Source organism: Canis lupus, chromosome 34 (assembly GCF_048164855.1).
Source record: "Canis lupus baileyi chromosome 34, mCanLup2.hap1, whole genome shotgun sequence".
Lineage (NCBI taxonomy): Eukaryota > Metazoa > Chordata > Mammalia > Carnivora > Canidae > Canis > Canis lupus.
In genome coordinates, this window is record NC_132871.1 from 27,286,161 (window position 1) to 27,310,237 (window position 24,077).

Sequence of the window (24,077 nt, forward strand, 5' to 3'; positions counted from 1 at the left end):
TGATTTTAACTGTAGATTTTTATGGATTCCTGTTATCAGTTGATGAGATTTGTTCTTATTCCTAGTTTGGGGAAGGTTAATCCTATATGGATATTAGATTTTTTCAAGTATTTTCATGAATTTATTGAAATTATAGCATGATTTTTCTTCTCCAGTGTATTGATGTGATGATTACATTAATTGGTTTCCAAATATTACTTATAACGGGGAAGATATGTGTTGTCTAGCCAGTAATTAATGTGTCTACACAAAATGCTATGTGACATTTATTGAATTCAAATTTTTGCACTGAAACTAAGAAATTTTGTCTTTTAGTGACATGGTATGGTCAATGGACATGAAATTGAATAGGATCGTATGTGTAGTCATCTTGTGTCGGGTTGTTCTGTCTGTAAGGCAGCACTAAATGGTTATTAGCTGTATTTGGAACAGCAGCTGTTTGGAAAGGAGCTTCCAGGCTGAGCACTGACCCAGCCACAGTGCCAAGAACTCCACTATTTTTGTGTCATCAGTAAGCGTGATTGATATCCATCCCCTGCTCTGCTTGGAGGACATTTATTACTTTCAAATGTGGTTACATATACATGAAATATACAGAAGCACTGTGCAAAGTAAAGAGTGTGACATTTCGACAGTGTTCATGTTCTGCATCACATTGTGAACAAAATAGGAAAAGAGACAGTGGTTCACTGAAAGAGATTGGAGAAAACCTGGACTTCCCTTCTTGGTTCCTCTGAAAGCCAGGTGGATCCTTGCCTCTTTGGCTCTTTCAGCCTTCACCCCAGGCTGTGGGGCCATTTCTGGGTAGTGACTTGATGGGAAGTGTAGTAACCAAGGCTTGTGATCTTTCAGCTGACCCTCTTCTGTCCTTAAGTCCTATGTGTAACCATTGGGCTCTTGCTTTGTTTCTTTGTGACAAAATCCCTACCTTGAATACAGCTCAGGACTTTTCTTCTCCCTGCCCCTCTCTGCTTGTGCAATTGTAACTCAGCAATTGGAAAAATGTAGACCCTCACCCTTTACCTCCTAAAAATCCTTTTAAGTTTGGTTCTAATTTCTAAAGCCTTAGACTAGTGGCTTTTATACAGGTTTCCACTGTGGCACACAGAAAGAAATACATTTTATACAATTTCCCTCAAACTGCATGCACACCAACTGACGTAAGAATTTTACAGAATATGGGATCCCTGGGTGGCGCAGCGGTTTGGTGCCTGCCTTTGGCCCAGGGCGCGATCCTGGAGACCTGGGATCAAATCCCACGTCAGGCTCCCGGTGCATGGAGCCTGCTTCTCCCTCTGCCTATGTCTCTGCCTCTCTCTGTATGACTATCATAAATAAATTTAAAAAAATTAAAAAAAATAATTTTACAGAATATATCCTTAAAATGTATGAGGTTCCATATGAATTTTCCTTGAGTAAGAATTCTGGTGAGACTCCATTAAGAGATTGTTCACAGTTAAAGAAACACCACTTTAGTAGGTATTTAAAATGTGGTAATTTGGGATCCCTGGGTGGCGCAGCGGTTTGGCGCCTGCCTTTGGCCCAGGGCGCGATCCTGGAGACCCGGGATCGAATCCCACATCGGGCTCCCGGTGCATGGAGCCTGCTTCTCCCTCTGCCTGTGTCTCCGCCTCTCTCTCTCTCTCTGTGTGTGACTATCATAAATAAATAAAAAAAAAACTTAAAAAAAGAACTTTAAAATGTGGTAATTTAAAATGGAGCAAGGACACTTATTTTCATTTACTTGCACAAAAATCTATTAAGAATCTAGTTACTGTTTTAATCTAAAATGCTTTCTAAATGGCCTTTAAAAGCCTTTTACCCATTCATTTTTAATACTAAGTTGTATTAGATTTAAGTTGAATTAATTTAGATAATTGTAAGCAAGGTTTGATTTAGATCACATTTAATTCAATCATTTGCCCTTAAAAAACATACTTTTTTCTTTGACATTGCACACAGGTTTAATTTTTAGGAGTTAATAATTTGGGGGATAGAAGCAATTTTATAGTTTGATAGAGATAAAATATCAGAAAAAATTTGCCTCCTTCCCTGAAGCTTATTGAAGTTGGTATCTTTGATGTCGCTGGAGTGACCTTCCAAGTTCAAGTATTATCACAAATATTTAGAGATTTTTTCCTATATAAAATTTTGAAAGACAACATCCATTTCCAAAAAATAGCCTTTTATTTGACTAGTGTTTTGAGTTCACATTTTTATTAACAGCAAATATGTTACTATTTTCACAAAACAAGTTTAGTGCTAAATATTTAAAAGTTGAATATAGACCATGCAAATCGGTTAAACAAGAGAGACATATACTTTATGTAGTGTTCCCTGTCTAATGTATCCTTCCTGTTTATTTTTAGATCAGATAAGAATAGCTATCTGCAATTCCCAAGATATCTGCTTACCTTTCTGGATATTACTTTTCTCACTCTGACTCCAGCTCTGACTTTAATTTAGTACTCCAGGCTTCAGGAAGCTTCCTGCCTAGTAACTCCTGCAATCGTCCACTCTCAGTTTCCTCTGAATTTAGGAGAGAAAATTTGTCTTCCAAAGTAACTGATAAATTCTTCCATTTCAAAAATAAAAGACTTATTTCCACAAATTGCTGTGCACTTGGTGGGGAGCTGGGGAATCAAGTAGGGTAAACACATAATAATAGGTTCCATTCGCATTGGAAGGCGTTTGGGTGTGTCTCTATGATGGATTTTGTCTGCAAGTCTTCTGATGGGTTCTCTTCAGTTTTTCTCACAATTCTTTCACTGAGTTCGTGTGAGCTGGGCCTTCTGTATCTATTTCGTGTCTCTTAAAATCTTTCTCCCATATTTTCTAATGTTTGAATCTCTGATGGTTTTAATATTTACAGTTTTTGTGGGTTTGGATGTGCTGTTTTTTTATTTTGCTGACTCATATTTTGGTGGCTGCTTACCTTGTGTTTTGTGATTTTTGAATGTGAGCTCATGTTTTTGGGAACTGTATCTGTAGGACACTTTCGGGCCTGTATTTAAAATATGTTCCTCTAGAGAGGATGTACAGTAGCTTCTTTTAGGTACCTGGGGATCTACCGACTGAAACCCATTGTTTCAATTAGGTTTATTTTGGCCAACATATAATATGTTTAGTTTTTTTTTTAAAGATTTTATTCATTAATTCATGAAAGAGAGAGAGAGAGAGAGACGCAGAGATACAGGCAGAGGGAGAAGCCCCAACATATAATATGAATTCAAGCTCTAAGCCTGCCTCTAGTACATACTTGGGGTATATACCCTGTATTCTAGTATTCTATGGTATATACATGGGGTGGGGGAGAAATTCTTGAAGGTTTTTTTCTTCTGTATCAAAGTCAAGGTTCAGATTCTGTCTCTCTCTACAGAACACTTTGTGTGTTGTTTATTTCCACTGTAATGCCATTCTTAGCTGCCTGATTTATATGAGGATCTCTGATCTGGCCTTTCGTTGTCTTAGGAACCATGTTTCATCTTCTGATCTTGTGCTCCAGTCTGGTAAGCTGTGTAACCACCAGAAGCTGACAGATGCCTCCAGGGTAAATAGCAGTCCCAGTGCTCAAGTGTCTCTCTGGAGTTTTGCTTTATTTGTGGCTCTGAGCAATTCACTTCTTTTCCAACAAGCTTAATCATGTAATAGAAAAAAAAAAAAGACTTTTTCATTTATATTTTATTCAGCATTTTTGTGTATGCTGTACCAAGAAGGGCTTCTGTGGACATCTAAAGTGTAACTTGGCAGAAATGGAAATTCCAGGATAGTTTATTTTTGAAATGATGCTGGCATAATTATCTATCCATCTGGAAGAAAACAGGGCTGTACCACAGTGTCATACCATATACAAAAATAAATTACAGCTTGATTAAATATCTAATTGTGAAATATAAAACAATTTAAATGTCAGAGGAAAATTTAGAAAAAAGATTTTTATGACTTTATAGTATGGAAGCTGTTTTTAAATAAGACAGGAAATCCAACTGTTATAAAAGGAAAAGAGATATAATTGCATGCAAACTAAAATAAAAATGAGTAATGAAAGATAACATAAATAAAACCAAAGATAAGTTAAATATGGCATAGAAATATTTGCAGTATGTGTGACTGGAAGGAAATTAACCATGAGAAGGTAAAGAGCTCATATGTGTGTACATGTGTTTATGTGCCTGTGCATGGCAAGAGAGTGGAGAGAGAGAAGGACAGGGGGCACTAAATGAAAAAGTGAGCAAGAGACACAAACAGAAATTTTATGGAAGAGAATGTTCTAAGTGGTCAGAGTATTGAAAAGATGTTCAACATCACTCATAGCTGTAGAGATGCAAATTAAAACAACCATTCTTTTCCATCCATTAGATTTACGTAAGTTAAAAGAATAAGGTATCAGTCAAGATGTTTTCTAGTAAAAGTACCAGAAACCTAGATAATAATGTCTTAATAAGGCAGTTTGCTAACTCATCATGGTAGGAAATCTGGAGGTAGATTGGTTCTAAAATTTGTTAACAAAGAAACTCAACAATGTCATCAGCGTATTTCCAGATTTCTTGTTATATGAACCAGTAAACACTCTTATTTTTACGACAGTATTATATGACTTTCTGATACTTTTATCTGATACTCTTTTCCTCATGTGTGTCTGCTTTCTCTAATATGGAACGTGTTGAGTTTTATTATTAAGGATCTCAAGGTTGAAGGATGACGAAGGTCAAGAAACACAATTTGCTCAAATTAGATCATCTAATAGAAGTCACCATGTTGAGCAGTGATATCAAAGGTCTCTTTGCTTATTGCAGGTTTAAATGAGATATAAACCCATCTCCTTCTAAGTCCAGGGGGGCAGGTTTGGGCTTATCACTAAGCAGAACAGGAGCAATGAACGACAAACATAAAACTTGTTCCTCCGAAGCTATGCACAGGGCCTGGACATCACATGGATTTTAGGCCTATGTTCCCATTGCTTGAGTGAGTGGTACGGGGACTCTGCAGAGAACAAACTTTCTTTAAGGCAGTCCCAGACTATTCTCACTCCCAAGTCTGCCAGAAGAAAGTACTAGCTCTCTAGAGAAAGAGACTTTAATGCTAGGCCTCAAGCAGATAAAATAGATACTTTTTCAAGGACAGGAACAGTACATAGTGAAGAATAAGCACCCCAAGCACACAGGGATGCAAGGCAGCAAGCATGAGCCAGCAGAAATTTGGAAATATTTTTAGGGAATAGAATATTATAAAAAAGTGACCTACCAGATTTGAACAATAACAGAATAAAACTTTTTAAAATTAAAAATATAACAAAAGTTGAAAACTTAATGGATGAGTTTAATAACAATTAGTATAAGGAGAGAATTAGGAATCTCATATAGAGTTCAGAAGTTTTTTTGTATGGAGTAGTACAGAGAGTATGTGATGGAAAATATGGAAGAGAGAATGACAAATAGAGGAATGCATAAAAAGATTTAATGTATACTTTTACACAGTGGTCCTAGGAGAAGGAAGAAATATTTGGGAAAAAGTCTCTGCAGAATTAACAGCTCAGAATTTTCTAGAATTGATGAACAGCAATCTATAAATCCAATAAATTCAATCAATATCAAGAGAAGAAATAAAATGATAGCCAAACCTTGAAATAGCATAGCAAGCCTGCAGAACACCAAAGACAAAGTGAAATCCTAAAAGTTGACAGATGAAAAAGGTAAATGAAATTCAAAGGAGTTACAGAAGAACTGATATCCTTTCAATAGCAAAAAGTAAAAAGAGAAAAAATGGAATTATATCTTCGATATTCTCTAAGGAATTAACTGGTGATCCATAATTCTACAGAGCAAAAATATCTTTAAAGAATGAGGTTAAGTAAAAGACATTTTCAAAGTAACACAAATAAGTGAGTTTAACATTATCAAAGTCTTTGATTAAGGAAATTCTAAGGATGAACTTTAGGCAGAAAGGAACTGTACCAAAGTTCTGGCATGCAAGGAGGAATGAAAAAAAGGTACTAACTATGTAACTAATTCTAAAGAGCATTAATCTACAAGAGCAGCAATGTCTTCTAGGGTTTTAAAAATAGAGATAAAATGGTCACTCAGTATAAAAATAGCATACTGTACATATCAAGAGAGGGGTAAATGGAATTAAAATTTTCTAAGGGCCTTTTTTTTTGTCAAGGTAAAAAGATTGTTAATCCTTATGCTTTGAAATGTCTCTGTTGTCATTTCTAAATTACTTCTAAAAGAGTAGAGTGTGACTACGTTCCTTCTAATCTACAATAGGAAAAATAAAACAATAAAAACTATCCAAAAGAAGTAACGAGAGAGAGAGGCAGAGAGAGAGAAGCGCGTAACAGAGGTGACAAAAAGAAAGCATCCAAATGCCAATAATAATTAAATGTAAATAATTTAATGTAAATAGACTAAGCAAAAGTTACCAAACTAGAGAAAACAAATCCAATTAAGTATCATTTTAAAAATGTCTTGAAAAAGGAAAGTTTACAAAAATGTTTAAGTTATTTTGATGGAAAAGACAGACCATACATACATTAAAACAAAAAATGTTAGCTTCTTAAAAAAAAAAAAGATTTTATTTATTTATTCACAAGAGACACAGAGAGGCAGAGACAGAGGCAGAGGGAGAAGCAGGCTCCTCACAGGGAGCCCGATGCGGGACTGGATCCTGGGACTGGGATTCACGCCCTGAGCCAAAGGCAGACACTCAACTGCTGAGCCACCCAGGCATCCCTGTTAGCTTCTTTATATTAAGAGAAGACAAAATTAACTTTAAGGCAAAAAATATTACTAGAGTTAAGAAGGGTCATTTTGTAATGATTAAAGTTTCAATTTACCAGAGATTCTTAATAAATTTAAATTTCTGTGGACTTAAGGATGCGACTAAAAAATAAAGAAAATATTTCGAGATCTATAAGGAGAAATGCAGAATTCTACAATCTCAGAGGGAGATTTTTATAAGTCAGTCTTGGTAATTGATAGAACAAGTAGATAAAATAATTAGTGAGACCATATAGAGTTGAAACAATATGGTTTTCAAGCAGCCTAATTTTTAGAAAATTGCAATTAATCAAATCTGAATAGTCTTATGATGATAAAGACCATAGTTTTTAAAAGGTAGTGAAAAATATTCCCAGAAAGAAAATTTCAAAGCCCATGAGGCTTTACCAGAAAATTTTGACAAACTTCCAGAAACAGATAACTCACACAAACTCTTCCAAAATGTAGACAAAGAGGAAACACTCCTTCATTCATTTTATGCATAATCTTTTCTGAAAAAGATTTTATTTATTTATTCATGAGAGGCACAGAGAGAGGCAGAGACCAGACAGAGGGAGAAGCGGGCTCTCTGTGGGGAGCCTGATGTGGGTGGGACTCGATCCCAGGACACCAGGATTACGGTCTGAGCCGAAGGCAGACATTCAACCACTGAGCCACCAGGTGCCCCATTTTATGCATAATCTTGATATCAAAACCCAACAAAGACAATATAAGAAAAGGAAATTACATGCCACTCTCATATTTGAACATGTATGCAAATATGCCAACTTGAACATGGAACCATATAAGAAAAGGGATTCTGGGAACCACAGTACAAGGGTAAGGAAATCATTTTTCATCAAATCAGAGTAAAGGTTACCCTTGATGAGGGAATAAGGTTGTAATCATGTGGGGGTATCTCAGAGTGAGGGCAGAGGGGGAAAGGGGATGAAGGAGGGTGGTGATGCATGGGAACTTATCAGTCTTTTTATACTCAACCTATGTACGTATGCACTTTTCTGTATATTCACTATATTTAAAAATAAAAGAAGAACAAAACATCAAGTTTCAAAGTTGTTTGAGTTGAGGTGGCACATTCTATTAACATCTAAGTTGGTACTGGAGCGCTGAACAGCTGAGGACATTATGTAACTCCTTATCAATTCTTGTACAGTCTGACTTGTCTCTTTGCACATATGTTCTTTTTCTACCGAAAAAATCTAATAGATCAAGGTTTATCATGCTTGTAAATAAGAGTTTCAACGACATATTGTTTTCTCCCAATACCCACTTAGTAGCAGGCCCTAGACTTTTAGCTGATAATATCAGCTGTCCACCTAACACAGTATTTTCAGCTACTCTTACTGATGCGTGTGGCCGTATGACTAGGTTCTGGCAAATGGGATGAGTGGCCAGAGGAGTGTTTTGGAAAACTTCTGAGCAGACCCGTGAAAACAGAACTGATACGTTCTTATGCCACCTCCATCATGCTGCCTGGGCGTAGAGGGTGGAGTTTCAGTGGCTCCCTCGGACCACGAGGGTGCAGAGCCATATGCGTGGCGCCATATGCGTGGCAGCATGGGAGGTCCTGGCTGACCACTTACCCTCCTACCCTGGACAACCCATCTTCAAATTACTTTCACACGAAAGAGAAAAAGGAACTGCTGTCTGATTTCCTTTGTTATTTGTGGCTAAACCCAGTTCCAATGAACATAGAAACGACAAGTCCTCCAGAGTTCTTTCTGCTTTGGGGTTATAGCTGGTTCACAGACTGGGTTTGTTTGACCTACAGTTTCAGCAAAAGGAAAGAAACATGAATTTCATGACATTGTTAAAAATTAAGAGTTTTATTATAAAACTTCTAGATATCTGGCTTGCCTTGAACAATCAGGCATGGCATCCTTGAAGTCTACTTGGTGGTCGAAGCTGAGAAGTAACTCAGTCTTCCTTAGCAGACATGGGCTTTCCCTGTTTATTCACTCTGTCTCTGTGTAGCAAGCCTTTTCTATTTTAAAACAATTTTATGTGTTTATTTAAGAGAGAGAGAGAGGGGGCGAGAGAGAGAGAGAGAGAGAGAGAGAGAGAGAGAGAGACCAAGCAGGGGGAAGGAGCTGAGGGAGAAGCAGATTCCCTGCCGAGTGCAGAGCCCAACTCAGGTCTCCCCCTGGGGCTGGATGCAGGCTCATCCCAGGACCCTGAGACCATGACAAATCACGATTTGGCTACTTAACCGACCGTGCCACCAGGCGCCCCAGTGTGTATAGCAAGCTTATACCCACTGGCCTAGAGTTCCCACTATCAATAGTTTAGTAGATTTCTACTTTAGCATAGTTGAGTTACTCTGTTTAATACAATTTTATTTTAAACTTTATTTAAATTCAATTTACCAACATATAACACCCCATGCTCATCTCATCATGTGCCCTCCTTAGTGCCCGTCACCCAGTTACCCCATCCCGCCACCCACCTCCCCTTCTGCAACCCTTTGTTTTCTGTTGAATACAATTTTAGATCTCACTTTTCTTCCTGATTATTAAGACGTATGTCTCTCCTTTGTGAAGGAATCGCATTTTGTGGCTTGATTCTCTCATGGTTGGATTGCATTTCGGTTTGTAACATGATTTCTTGTGACTCTAGGTGACATCAGAGACATGCTCAGAGAAATAGCTGTGATATCAGATAGCATTGAGAGCACTCTAAAAATTTCTATGAAGAGTCATCGGGGATAAGGTCAGGAAGCCCCGGCAAGAGAAGCTGGGTATTTACTGGGTTAATTTTGATAGGAATTGCTATTTAGTTCGTGCTCACACTAATTACCACCTTTCATATGGAAATCGACTATTCAACAAAAACATCCAAATTCCAGGTATCTTTGTTTCCATTTTGCTACCAAAACATACAGCACTTGAAAGGGTAAATGTGCTAATAATTTCCTTTCAGGTTTCATACACTATTTTAATAATGCTATTATATTTTTTTGCTTTCCAGATAATTGGTTTCAGTAAAGAAAAGACACGCACAACATTAAAATATTGGGTGCTTTATTAACCTCAGTACAATTTCCACCTTCCTGTTCTGTTCTCAGATGTGTAAAGAGAAAAAGGGAAATTGATTATTTATATCAGTCAGGGTAGGTAAACAATGCATATTGATTAGGTCCATGTCTAAATTAGACTTTCATTTCAACCAAACTGAAGGATAACATCTGAAGGAAGATAAACTGCCAAAACAGTACAATTAGATTGATCAAAAATTAATGATTTTAAAGGATGCTATAAGTATATAAATTGCGCTCTGATCATATTATTCTTTTGGGACTTTAAAGGTCTTGTGATCTACTATCTTTTAAAAAATGCATTGTTGTTTTCTAACTTTCTTATGCTTTTCTATTTTAAACCAATTCATCGCTCTAGTCAGTCTAAGGTGACATCTACATGCTGAGAAATACTCACGGGACCCCTTGTGGAATTGTTCTGCTATCACATGAACAAATCCATTTATAGCTCATTCTCCAAGGACTCGGTGCACACCTGACAGGTGTGCCAGACAGGGTTTTTTTTTTTTCTCCCTCCGTAAACTGAAAGGTGCTATGATTTTTATATTTAGGAAAGTGCTCTGAAATATAAGGATACAAAGAAGTCAAGCTTGTGCTTCTAAAGTCTAATATAGGAAGGATTTCCTACCCCAGGAAACAAGTACACTGATTTCAATTATGAAATTTTGTTCATAGGGATGTAATAGGAAATTGGAAGTAAATTTATAACTAATTCTAAATTGAGAATTTCACACTATGTGAGCACCTACTCTCTCAGTTATGTAAATACTATTACCTGTTTACTGAAATCCTTTTTGGGTGATTATTATGTATAGGATATTGGACTGGGTCAAAATAGAATCATCTCACACCAGTCTTTTCCGAGTGAATGAGCTACTTTGTGTGACTGTGTATGCTGTGGGAGAATTTATAGTAGTGTGAGCCTCAGGACAGAGAAGCGTAACTTCTCCCTTGTGGTCAATGTCTTTAAATGCCTTCTCTGAACGAGGGGGAACTGTGATAGGACATGTGGGTGCTACTTTCAAGGATCTTTCCTTTTTTCCATGTAAAAGTTTGGCTTAAGGAAAAAAAAACCCTGAAATATTCCTTGAATAATTACTATCTAATTTCTTTACAAGTAGGTATCATTTGAGAATATGTGTTTTGATGACAGATAAACTCACCTCTGGGTGGATGCACTGAAGTTGAGAAAAACCATGGAGCTGATTTAAATTTTCCTTTCTACATTTGATTAATCTCATCTCTGTTTAATTCAAAGTTCTACAGACCCCAAGTCAAAGATTATATTCTTCAATCTCACATTTCTAATTCCTTAATGTGTAAAAACATTATTCTTAAATTCAGACAAAAGTGGACAAGAGAAGATTTGGAGATACCCAGTGTTCCTCACCTACGCCCAGAAGCCCCATAACACAAGGAGAGTGTTATACTTTCCTGTTATACAGGAAATACTTTCAGGTGCAGTGCGACCCACATGCTATAAAATCATGAAATAATTCCAGGGGAAGACAGCATGTGCAAATAGCTCAGAGAATTCTGAGCACAGTGGAATGGCCCATCCGTAGCTCGTCTGATCCAGTTAAAAGGCAGAGATCAATGCTCTTGTTATTTCTGTCCCCTTCATTCACCCAGTTGAATCTCTAGATTAGAAGGTATTATTTTTTTAACATTTTTATTTATTTATTCATGAGAGACACAAAGAGAGGCAGAGACACAGGCAGAGGGAGAAGCAGGGTCCTCATGGGGAGCCGGCTGCAGAACTCGATCCCAGGGCCCCGGGATCATGAACTGAGCCAAAGGCAGATGCTCAACCACTGAGCCACGCAGGTGTCCCTAGATTAAAAGATATGCTGCCCTCGTTCAGTACTTGAGCTTCATGTTGATCACAAACAACCTGTTCGACATGATTATTCTTGCTCTGTGGAGAAGGGTGACCATTTGCTATTCCCTATAGTGGAGTATGTTGGAGGGATCTAACCGAATTAACTTCTAACTGGATTATTCCTGATGACACTTATCACTTAAGGGTCACTGTGAAGAAGTAGGAAACTAGGACAAGCTCCAGGGAGTGGAGGGCTGCCTGCAATTAGGGAGTGCAGAATTACATAGGAGTGTTAGACCAATAAAACTGATATTTTTGACTTAGCAGCTGAGATCCATTCTACTTCATGTAAGTAAGTGTAGTAAGTACATGTTCCATATTTTTTTCCATATTGTTTTCTATTGGACTGATTGATCATGAATGGAATTCTTCATCATGCTCTTTCTCTTATCTCTCACTTCCCTTGCTCTTATGTAAAGTTGTCTTCATATTTTTACTTTTGGAATTGCTTTGGAATTGTTCCCTAGATGGATCATGTATTTTTTAGTAGAATTTAAATTCCATGAGGATGTGGACTGTGCCCGACTTTCTGGCATCTTCACTAGACAGTTGTTCTCAGTGCAACATTATACAAAGCAATCCGTTTGGAGCCAGTCCTTTAGTTGAGCAGTAAGAAACCGATTCAAAATGTATTTTCGTTATCAAGCAAATGTTTTGAAATGACGGTATCCACATTTGAGGAGGATTTGAAATGGCAGGTTAAAGAAGGTTCATCAGGAAGATTTGGGGGACTTCTCCATGCTTAGCCACTCTGTTTTTGACAAAAGAAATTATTCCTGTGGAGCTCATGAACAACATATGTCTTAGAGGCAACGTATTCTCTTGTTTCAGTTGCATGTATTCCTTCCACGATTTCCCCCAGAAATCTGTGAATGAAACTAAACAAAGACCCTTTCATTGACGTCACGTACCTGTGTAATAGAGGATTTAAAGGGTAGGTGGATGGACCACAGCATTCAGTTGACCCTGGTGGCATTTCCCCCATGTGCCAGGACAGAAGCAGACCCGTCAGAAAGCATCTCAAGCAGCGTTATCTTTTTTGGTTGGTTACTACCTGAGAACACGCTCCAAGCTGGAAAAAGAAATGCTTTTCCTTGTAGGGGGAATGGGTGAGGAGGCAGTTGAAGACTTTGATATTTATACATTCATGAATGTTATCTTGCAGGATGGTATCTTTTCACTTGGGGCAAAACTTTTAATGAAAGGAATAAGAGTGGTTTAATATTAAATTTGCCTGTGGTTTCTTTAGGAGTGTTTTGGATTCTCTTCAATTTCTCTAGGCTACTTGCTCCAGCGGCTTCTGGGAAGGAAACACTAACCTTGTAAAGTCTTACAAAACTTCACTTTGGATGGATGGAGACCTCTGTTTTCTTTGAAGTTTTTTTTTTTTTAAATATTTTATTTATTTATTCATGAGAGACAGAGAGAGGCAGAGACATAGGCAGAGGGAGAAGCAGGCTCCCCAAGGGGGGCTGGATGTGGGACTTGATCTCAGGACCCTGGAATCATGACCTGAGCCAAAGGGCAGATGCTCGACCACTGAGCCACCCAGATGCCCCGTCTGAAATTTTTTTTTTTTAAGATTTTATTTATTTATTCATGAGAGACAGAGAGAGAGACAGAGAGGCAGAAACACAGGCAGAGGGAGAAACAGGCTCCATGCAGGGAGCCTGACGTAGGACTCGATCCCGGGTCTCCAGGATCACACCCTGGGCTGAAGGCGGCGCTAAACCGCTGCGCCACCTGAGCTGCCCTGATTTTATTTTTTAACCGCTGTCCAGCCAGCACATATCTCTTCAGTTACTCTATTTTCAAAGAGCTGCTTTTTTTTTTTTTTTTAAGTTGGTGGAGGCAGTGCAGCAGACACAGAAGGAGAGAATCTTAAGCAGGCTCCACATGCAGCACAGAGCCCAACTCAAGGCTCAATCTCACAACTTTGAGACCATGACCTGAGCTGAAATCAAGAATTGGATGCTTAACTGACTGAGCCATCCAGATGCCCCTTTTCAAAGAGTTACAGTTCCTCACCCCATTGTAACGTCTTAGTTCGTAGTCAGTTGAAGGTCATTCAAATGTAGTGAAGAAATGTGTCTCTACGTGGAACAGACATTCTATAAGATTTCCGTGCCAATGGTCAATATGGACTATTTGAAACAATTGATCTGTCCATAGATCCTTTAGTTCTATGTTAGCTCCACTTAGTTCTAAGTCATCTCCTACTAATAGCATATGCTAAGAAGATATAAATTAATTAATTTAAAGGTCACATAAATCTCATAAACATCAGTAATCATAAAAATTATTTTTAATAAGGAAAGAGAAGAGGTCAGCAGAGGAGGAAACATGGGGGTCATGGGGATCATACCCATATTATCTTTTTCTTTTAATCTTGAGGATTGCTTACCTAAAGCTGGAAGTAGGGAGTGGCAAGGAGGCGCTGTCCTAGGAGAAGCTGAAGCATCGAAACTAGTCCTGATATTTATTTGAGCAGTGGCAGTGACCATTGGCTTTCATCATCAACAGTTCCACTCAGGTCTGTAGGGGAAGTTGCAAAGTTCACACACAAAATGTTTTTTTTTTTTTTTTTAAAGTCCTCCTTTTTCACTTCCTCCCTTTCTCTCTTCCTTCCTTCCTCCCTTCTTCCTTTTTGGTTGTTGTTGTTTTGTGTTATCTTTCTTACATCCATCTACCTTTCCCATGACTCTCTCCAGCTATCCAAAATCTTCCATCCCCATCTGGTCAACCCTTCTGCCTGCCTTGTAAGTACTTCATTCTCTGTGTTGACTTGGTTCAGTGTATTATAGAGCTTATATAGGGAAGATACTTGTGAGTGAGGCTCCTCTCACCCATCTGGGCTAGTGCTCCCCCACCCCCATTCTTTTCTATTTAATTCGCTAGGGAGTGAAGTAACATGAGTGGACAATGCAGCACTCCCCAAATCTCACTTTTAGGTTTTTTTGTTTTTGTTTTTGTTTTTTTACTTAAAGATTTTATTTATTTATTCATGAGAGACACACACAGAGAGACATAGGCAGAGGGAGAAGCAGGCTCCTCGCAGGGAGCCTGAGGTGGAACTTGATCCCAGGACCCCGGGACCATGACCTGAACTGAAGGCAGACGCCCAACCGCTGAGCCACCCAGGCGTCCCTCACTTTTGGGTTTAACATAGTCCCCGTCGGAGCTACTCAGATTATGGAGAATGCATTTCATTTGGCACAGTCAATCTCAAATTGGAAATTATTGAATAATAAGAGTTGTCCTGTGATTTAGAATGTAAAACCAGCTAGGAAACAATGTGCTCATTAAAGGTAACTTATTGGGGATCCCTGGGGGCTCAGTGGTTGAGTGTCTGCCTTTGGCCCAGTGTGTGATCCTGGAGTCCCTGGGTTGAGTCCCGCGTCGGGCTCCCTGCATGGAGCCTGCTTCTCCCTCTGCCTGTGTCTGTGCCTTTCTCTCTCTGTGTGTCTCTCACGAATAAATAAAAAAATATTAAAAAATAAATAACTTTAATAAGGTAACTTATTAAAATGTGTTCTTAACTACACTACTATCTCCTTTTGCCATGACTCGGTGGGTGTAGACTACAGTTTTTTTTTTCATTTATCTCCTGCAGAGATTACAATCAACATTTGGTTTAGAAGATGGCCTTACAAATGTTTGCTTTAAAAATTGCTCAGTGTTGAAGGAGCTCTTTCTGGATATTGCTTCTAGCCTTTTTCTAGCTGAGTAATCTTTTTTTATTACTAACGCCTATCAGTAAATTTGCTCACAAAAGTAGAAACATTGCCCATCTGTAATAAACATCTTTGAGAGCAGTAACCTTCACTAGAGCAGTACGCTTTTATTCTATTTTCAGGGTTGCTGACCTTTTGCCTCTTTATCGGTTACCATAGTGATGATCTGAGCTCTGCTTAATAGGGCTTTACTAAAATGAAGACAATCAATAAGCTTTTTAACTCTAATGTTTATATTGATAGCCCCTGATAACATATATTGAAATAAGATAATCATATAAATGTATCTATAGCGGAATCTTATTCTTTAAATTTTATTTTTATTTTAAAAACTTGTTTAATTTAGATGTTTATGGAGGTTCCAAGTGATTAGGCGCTTTCTGTGGCTTTCATAGGATTCCTAGAATACCATGGTGAAGGACCTAAAGATAGAGACACAACTTGAAATGTAGATATGAAAGATCATTGTGAAATGGATAATAAAACTCTTTTATAACAGCAAACGTTAGAAGTGGCAGATACCACGGTTAATGATTTCTAAAGCAAAGTCAAGTCCGAGAACTCTTTTAGTCCCTTGTCATGAGGATATTCAAGGCCAAGTTCTCCTCATCTGCACCTGTACAACCTCTGATGCCTTCAGAGGAATCCTGGAACACCTGGAGCAGGAACATTGGTTATCTGCCAGAATTTCCTGGGCAAAGTAAGAAGAGCAGGGATTATGTTTGTTTCCAGAGTTCACGTGACATTTTAAGATCTTTTACTTAGGGATAGTATAAAAAAACCCAAAAAAACAAACAAAGAAAGAACCCCACCTAGTTTTTTGGATTATAATGAAACTCTTATGAACACATTTTTGAGGAATTTGATTCCTTTTCCTTGAGAATGAAATAATATTTGTTTTAAATTTATATTTACATATTCCGGTTGACATGTTTTAAGTAAAACGTAAGTGCATTTAATGTAATAAGCTCTCCAGGATTGTCGTCGTACAGGAGGGAGACGGAGGAATGGTTAATTCACGAGGTCTGTTTTGTCGGCAGGGTCATTTGTTTAGACTGTAAGGGACAGGTGTTGTGCTGCTGCTTTGGAGAGAGGTCGTCTGCAGGCCTGGGGGGGGGGTCCCCTCGGTTTGCTCCAGGCACCGAGGCCACAGATGGAGAAAACAACGTCGGTTCGCTTTGGCTTCTCTTTCTCCAAAGCCTGCGTCCTTCTACTTCTGTGATGTTTGAGAACCCGAGGCTCCAGAATTGTGTTCCCATATCCTACAAAATACTTCCTAAGGTTTATTAAAAACGAAAACCAACGTCCCTGATGATAGGACTTGGGGATGAAATGACATGAAATGGATCCTGAGGCTGTCTTTGGCGAACGAAAAGAAAATGAACCATGTGCTCATTTCAAGGGTCAAAATTACTTCTTTGAAAAATATCTGTCATATGGGTTTTTCCTGTATCACTGTTTTCCCTAAATTAAGATTTCTTAAGTGCAAGATGAACTTTGGAAAAAGTGCCTAGCTGTGTTTTCATGTCAGACCCGCAAATTTAATTACATCCTTGCGCTGCCTGGCTTCAGTCACCGTGTTTATTTTTCTAAAACTAAAAATCTCATCCCTCCCTCCCGAGAGCGAAGCCGGCAGGGCCTCCGGTGCTTCTGGCGCTCGAGGCCTGCCGGGGCCCAGGTAGGCGCCGCCGCTTGCTCGCCCCCAGCGCCCGTTCGCGGGGTAGACACAGGGGAGTGGCCGGGCGGGGCGGGGGGGGGGGTGGGGGGGCAGCCGGGCATCGGGGCCAACCGGGATCGGGGCCAACCGGGGGGGGGGGGGGGGAGGACGACCGGGACCCACCGCAGGGCCCCTCGGCTTCGCTCGCTCACGCCCGCCCGCTCCGCCGCCCTCGCGCCCTGCACGTGAGCTCCCGCCCGGCCGCTCGCCCGCAGATGCAGCTCGCTGGGGGGGAGGGGCGGGGGGAGGGGAGGGGGAGGGGGCGGGGGGGAGGGTAGAGGGGCAGGGAGGAAGGGAGAGGGGGCAGGGGGCAGGGGAGAGGGGGCAGGGGGGAGGGGAGAGGGGCCGGGGAGAGGGGGCGGGGGGCCGCACCTGCGCTGCCCGGCTTGGGGGGCGCCTGGCCTCGGGGCTCCCGGGCGTGCCGTCCCGCAGCCGGGGTGGGGTGGGGGGGTGGGGGGGCCTGTCCTCCCGCAGCCCCGGGTCCGCCCCTTGCGGCCCCCTGCGGCCCCCCATTGCCCCCCGGCCCCCCTGGCCCCCCTGGCCCCCCGGCCCGGAGCGGGAGCCCCCGACAGAGCGCGGGCGCCGGGGTCCGGTGCGGGGTGGGGGGTGAAGGCTGCGCTCCGCGGGAGGGCAGCCGGGAAATGGGGAGAAAACAGCTGTCACCCGCCTCGGCGGATTTTATTTATCATTATTATGTTTTAATAATAAATTTATTTTTTATTGGTGTTCAATCTGCCGACACACAGAATAACACCCGGTGCTCATCCCGTCCAGCGCCCCCCAGTGCCCGTCGAGCCTCGAGCATTCTGGGAAGCCGCCCTGGCCCGCGTGCCCCGGGCGCGGTGATGCTCCCGCCCCGCCCCTTCCCGCCCCTTCCCGCCCCGCCCCGGGCCGCCGAGCCCCGCAGCGCAGATGCCCGACCCCGCGACCCACGGCAGTCCGGGTTCGGGGAGTGTCCCGCTGGTTGACTTACGCTCCTGTGCTTTCTCTTGTAACCGAAGCCTCCGCAGACGCCCCGGGGCTCGGGCCCGTGCAGCTGGCGGCCGCCGTCTCGGTGCCGGGGGCCCTGCTGGCGGCCGCCGCCCTGACCCTGTGCGCCCGCCGGGGGCGCCGCTGCGGCCGCAGGAAGAGGAGGCGCCGGAACGTGGAGGAGGCGGTCCCCGAGCGCGCCCTCGTCGGCGCCGGCAAGACCCTGCAAGACCTCATCTGCGACGTGGCGGCCTCTGGATCCGGCTCCGGTAGGTGCTCGGCGCCGCTTCACAGTGAGAAAGAGACTTGGTCAAAAAGATCTAACACCAAGGACGCGATTATTCCGAACTGTGTGGCTCAGAGGGCTCGACGTGCCGTAGCATCCTGTTGGGGGGTTGATGAAGAAACACGCTGTCGGGGCCAGAAGGTTGGAGTCTTCCCCGTTGCCTTTTCTGCCTTTGGGTAGTAAGATTCTCATTTTTATATTCGTTCAGAATTTATTTCTGAAGCAAGACAGAGTTCCCCTTCTCCCTCCTCCGTGACGGTCAGTAGTAATCATTGCTGCTCTCTTAGGATGTTTCATGGGCACAAAAGTCACCACATCCAGGGAGCTGAATTCTGAGGCAAAGATGTCAGTTCTACAAAGTGGAATTCCTACAGTGTCTTTGCTTGGTGTAACCAAAGTCTTCAGAATCCATAGTTCCCCACCCCCACCCCTCCCCCCGCCCCGGATGTGTGTGTGAAGTGAACAGGGAGCCGACCTGAAATTAGGATCAAGAATGTATTCTTTTTTTTTTAAAAGATTTTATTTATTTATTATTTGAGAGAGACAGAGATAGCAACAGGGAGCACGAGCAGAGAGGAGAGGGGGAGGCAGACTCCCCGCTGAGCAGAGAGCCCCACGCAGGGCTCGATCCCAGCACCCTGGGATCATGACCTGAGCCGAAGGCAGGTGATTAACCCAGTGAGCCCCCCAGGGCCCCCAAGAATGTATTCTTAAAGCATAGAAGCGGAGATGGTAGGGAGCGGCAAGCACTGCTGGGCTGGCGTTTGCTAAGATGCTATGATAGTTCTGTTCTTCTCCAGAACCAGGGGAACTCCAGGACCCCTGGTGAAGCAATTCAAAATACCAAGCTGTTTTATGGCCTAAATGAGTCTCGTAGCACAAGCTGTATGAGGGCATTTTGGGTTTCTGGCGACAACGCAGATTTCTCTATAATACCAGACTTTCTAAAATGCCCGTTCCTCATGTATATGTCCAGAAATCCTGTTGGCATGTGGTACAGCGGAAATGTGAACCAGGATAAGCCTGGGGGGGGGGGTCACTTCAGAAGCCCCTGGGTCCCCCTCTTGCTTGGAAGGGTCATTAAGGATGATTACCCCAAACAGACTTTCAGAAACTCCACAGCCCCTGGCCTTTAGGAGCTTCCAGACAAGCACAGTTAACAAGGGCAGATGACCGAGGGGCGGTAGCATCTGTATGAGCATCTGTAGTGAACATCAAGCAGCTTTAGACTCACCAAAGAGTCCAGAAAAGAGAGGCCTAGTTCTGTCATTCACAGAGCCCAGGTAGTCTGTTGCTTCTGGGGGCAAGATCGCCTGCTCTGTCATTGACAGTGGTCACAATGTTTATGCCACAAAGGAGGTGGCAGGTTTTCAAAGGAGGCATACCAGGAAAATTTTATAGAACTAAATTCCAAATTAAACTATTGCATGGAAATCTGACATTCTTCCTTTAAAAGTAAAACTGTTCAGATGTAGTACTCATTCCTTCCCTGACTTTACATCCCAGGCCCAGCGCTGGCTAATTTCCTGAATGCTGGTAACATTTTAGGCACAAAATATGAACACAGAGAGCTCTGATTTGTGCCCACTTCCTCTAATATAATTTCTTTATAAAGTTCAAGTGATTAAATAACCATCTATTTAATGCCCCCCAACATTTCAGTTCCTCTGAAGACATTAAGTAGAAATATGTATTTTAGAGCTCTTCCTTGAATATATTTAAGATGACTAAGAATTTCCTTTTCAAATAAAAGTAGTGGAGATTTTATAACCGGAGACTGGATATTTATTTAGTTTAAGAAAATAGTCGTGAGCCAGGGCATGAAATTAAAAAAAAAATGAACATTAAGATTTTTGGTGTTTTTATGCACCTTTAAACCTAAATCTGGATTTAATGCCTGCTGGACTCTCATCTTTAGATTATTCTAAGATCATTCTTAAAAAGAAAGCTGTAAATGTATCCAAGCCCAGATGACTTTTTTAAATGACCAAATCTAAAGAGTTGTAGGCACTTTCTCTCAAAGCCAGCTACATCCACATCCATGTGGCAGTGAGCACTGGCCAAGAGTAGCTGATGGCAGCCTTTGGTAATCAGAGAGAACGGGTCTAGCTGCAGGGAGGTTTCCATTACGAAAGCTCATTCATTGGGAGGAAATCAGGTGGTTCTGCTCCCTCTTTGCTTCTCCTAATTGGCCAGCCAACTTTAGGCAAAGGCAGTTTGTTAGAGGGTAAGAAGTGAACAGTATGAAGCTTATTCCTGACCAGGTCAGGGACATATTTCAAAGAGATGTGATACCTGCAAGAAAGGAGAGTGGACTGATGTGCTGCTGGACTGGTTCTGTGAATGGATGGTGTCTCAGGTGGCTCCTAAGAGACTGGGGGAATCACTGCTTTCCTGTCCTAATGTAACATTTCTGAAAGGTGGTGACATTCCCGAAAGATGCCTTCCCATCAGACAGGCATTCCCTTCTACAAACCCTGGTTAAAATTAATAATAATAATAATAATAATAATAATAATAATAATAATTAAAATGAACCTACAGGGAGAATTGAAGTCTCTGTATCTTTAAACGAAATCTCTAAGCCTATGAACAAGAACTAGATTATTTGAGGTGGTTGCCTGGAAAGATACAGAAGCAGCTTTTACAGAGTTTTAGTGTCTTAGCTTACTTGCTGTGCTAAGTACCTTCGATGTTGTCTTACTTTGTCTACGGTCTGTGGCATTGGTCTTGTGCTTTGGTCAATTTGCAGTTTGAAAACATGGGCTTATCCAGCTCTCTGGTCAGCTCTTGTTGGTTGCGGTTGACAATGGTGATGTTTTTGCGAGTGTGTGCCTGCAAGACTGGGCCCGGGGGGGGGGGGGGGTGCTGGGGGAAGGGAGGAGAGAGATTGAGATTGCAGTTTGACCTGATAATTGCTAGTACAACTTTTATTGTGCCGTCAAGTAGTAAACTTGACCGTATTCAGTAGAAACAGCCCTTAGAGTTATTGCTGGAAGTCTTCCCAACAGGAGAGGACAGCAGGCACATCCACTGAATGGGGAGATCAAGAGTTTGGACCGAACACCAGTATGTTAGTTTAAGGTCGGCCTCCCACTAAAGCATATTTCTGGGCGAGTCTTGGATTACTGCAGGGCCCTGATTTTCTCAGCTCTAAAATGATAAAGTGGAACTAGACAATCTCAGAACTTTCTGGCTATGGGGCTCTATGACTAATTGTTGAGATCCATAATAGCAACCTTATAGTCTGTGCTTATTTAGCCACAGTGGGTGGTTCTCATGGAGAGGAGAACATCTGAACAAACCACGGCTCGTTTCAGGAGCAGAGGCCGAAGCCTGCAGAGCTTACAGGGCTGCAGAATGAGAGTTTCCAAGCCATCTGAGTACGAGGATAATAACTAAACATGACTTCCCAGAGTAAACTTCTACTGTAACCTCTTAACTCTTTTCTTCTAATTATAAGAGTAATAAGTACCCGTTGTGGAAATTGAGGAAATGTATATTAGAAAGAAGAAAATCACGATTCACCCTGATTCCACGAAATAGGAATAACCATCATAGCATCTAGCAAATTTCCTTTCCAGTCTTTCTCCTGTGCGTATTTTGAATGGCTAGGTACACTTACCTAGATGGCTGGTAAAATTTACTGTGCTATTTTCATTTAACATTATGGCAAAAGTATTTTCCCATGTCATTAAGAAATGCCTCCTCATAAGCAGCAGCATCATTATCATTTGCTCGAAGTAATCTGTTCCAAGATAGAATATTAAGGGCTCACCATTATTGAGCGTGTACTCTACCAGATACTGTGCTAGGTGCTTAACATGCTTATTCATTCTTGTATTACCCCTATGAGACAGGGGTAATATCCCCTATTTTTTATCTAAGGAAGCTGAAGCTCAGAGAAATCCCGTTACTTGCCTGTGGTTACCATGTGGCACGGCTGAAATTTGAACCTAGGTCTTTCTTATCTGTCCTCTTAATCGCTGCACTGTGTTTAACCTTTTTCTATTATCTCAAACTTTCCCTTCTATTTCCCATGAATAATAATGTATCAAATATTTTGACGTAAGTGTTTCTGTGTTTTGCATTAAACCCTTAGGATAGAATTCTAGGGGCGGGGTGGGGGGGTTATTGGTTCAAAGAGCCTGAACTTTTCACATACACTCAGAATATATTTTCTTTGAATTTTTTTTTTCACAAAGGATACCCGTTTGATTATTTTCTTTTTTTTTTTCGTTTGATTATTTTCTATGACGATGCCTTGCTTTTTGTGTAACATGATTACCTCCCTTGATTGTTGAATCTGATTCTTCACTGTGCAATTTTAACTTGGTTTAAAAAAAAAAACTCACAAGGGATTCTTCTGCTTCCCTAGTTGTACTAGAAACAACGCATTTTTTTTAGAGGCTAATGGCAATCTTTTTTTTTTGACCTTTGTGTATTTAGTAACTTGACTAGCTCTCTGGGCAAATCAGGGAGATTTGCAACAGTTTTGGAAAATCAGGTATCTGTATCAGTAGGCTATGTTCAAGAAATCTTTATTTGGGAATGTGAGAAGAGAAATTCATATTTAGAATTTGGAGGGTTTTTTTGAGCATGGTTTGACATTAAAGTTTGGTATAATGGTGCTTAGTTCTTCAAAATTGGTAAGATTATGAAAGCGCTTAAATGTTTGCCTTTTTATGAGAAAACAATGGTCATCATGACAGTTCTTTTCTGACACTTGCCTGTTTTTAATCAATTCCATCTTTTCTTTGGTTAGGTCTACCTCTGTTGGTTCAAAGAACAATTGCAAGGACGATTGTGCTTCAGGAGATAGTAGGAAAAGGTAGATTTGGTGAGGTCTGGCATGGAAGATGGTGTGGGGAAGATGTGGCTGTAAAGATATTCTCCTCCAGAGATGAAAGATCTTGGTTTCGTGAGGCAGAGATTTACCAGACGGTTATGCTGAGACACGAAAACATACTTGGCTTCATTGCTGCTGACAACAAAGGTATTTTCAATGTAATTGGGTTCAGCAAGTAAATATGTTATGTCTATCATCAGGTCAAGATAAATAATTTCTTTGTTTTAATAAAATCTACATAAAAATCTAGTTTATTTATTGAGGGTAGAAAATGCTTTTCCTCTTCCTCACAGATAAATGTACAGAGCCATACAATAAAGGCAGGGCAAACAAGTAATATGAAACCATAGTGACGCCATAGCCAGGTTGATATTTAAAATATTGGGTGACTGGTGTGTCACAGGAATCAACCAATCAGAAGAGCACCTTCGGCTGGCACAGAGTCCTGGGGAAACCCTGCCATGCTAACTTTTATGCCTTATTTGCCCAGAGATCTGAAAGCATCTTGTCAGGGGGTGTGGTGGGAGGTGGAGGAGGTTGCTTTGTGTATCTAGGGCAAAGAAAGGCATTGGAATTTTGAATACCAACTGTTAGCCAGTGAGGACAGAAATATTTCAATATTTTAATAACTGGTACAGACATACCAGCAAGTGCTAGCTGAATATTCACCTTTGCTAGGACTGTAGTTATCATCTATATAAATAGGCTTCGACTCCAGGACTCACATTTTCCATGAACACAGAATGGCAGCAAGCAAATTAATTTTAGTGAAATTTTCTATTAATGTACTTTGAATATGAATTATATCTTGAGGTTTAACATCAACA

The 24,077-nt window shown here is 41.1% G+C and overlaps 1 protein-coding gene and 1 long non-coding RNA gene across 9 annotated transcripts in view; one reads left to right on the top strand and one right to left on the bottom strand.

The window, feature by feature from the left end:
* The window catches only part of ACVR1C (activin A receptor type 1C), a 79,703-nt gene that overhangs the window by 34,604 nt on the left and 21,022 nt on the right, over positions 1-24,077 (top strand). For 2 of the 3 annotated variants that reach the window (XM_072811422.1, XM_072811423.1), the window contains exons 3-4: positions 18,148-18,384; positions 23,167-23,397. In XM_072811422.1, coding sequence (XP_072667523.1) covers positions 18,148-18,384; positions 23,167-23,397 — 468 coding nt within the window. The remainder of the gene's footprint in view (positions 1-18,147; positions 18,385-23,166; positions 23,398-24,077) is intronic. The other variant, XM_072811424.1, reaches the window with a different exon arrangement.
* The window catches only part of LOC140624506 (uncharacterized), a 60,916-nt gene continuing 59,765 nt past the window's right edge, over positions 22,927-24,077 (bottom strand). For all 6 annotated transcript variants that reach the window (XR_012023972.1, XR_012023971.1, XR_012023973.1 and 3 more), the window contains one exon: positions 22,927-23,382. This is a non-coding gene — a long non-coding RNA (uncharacterized lncRNA). The remainder of the gene's footprint in view (positions 23,383-24,077) is intronic.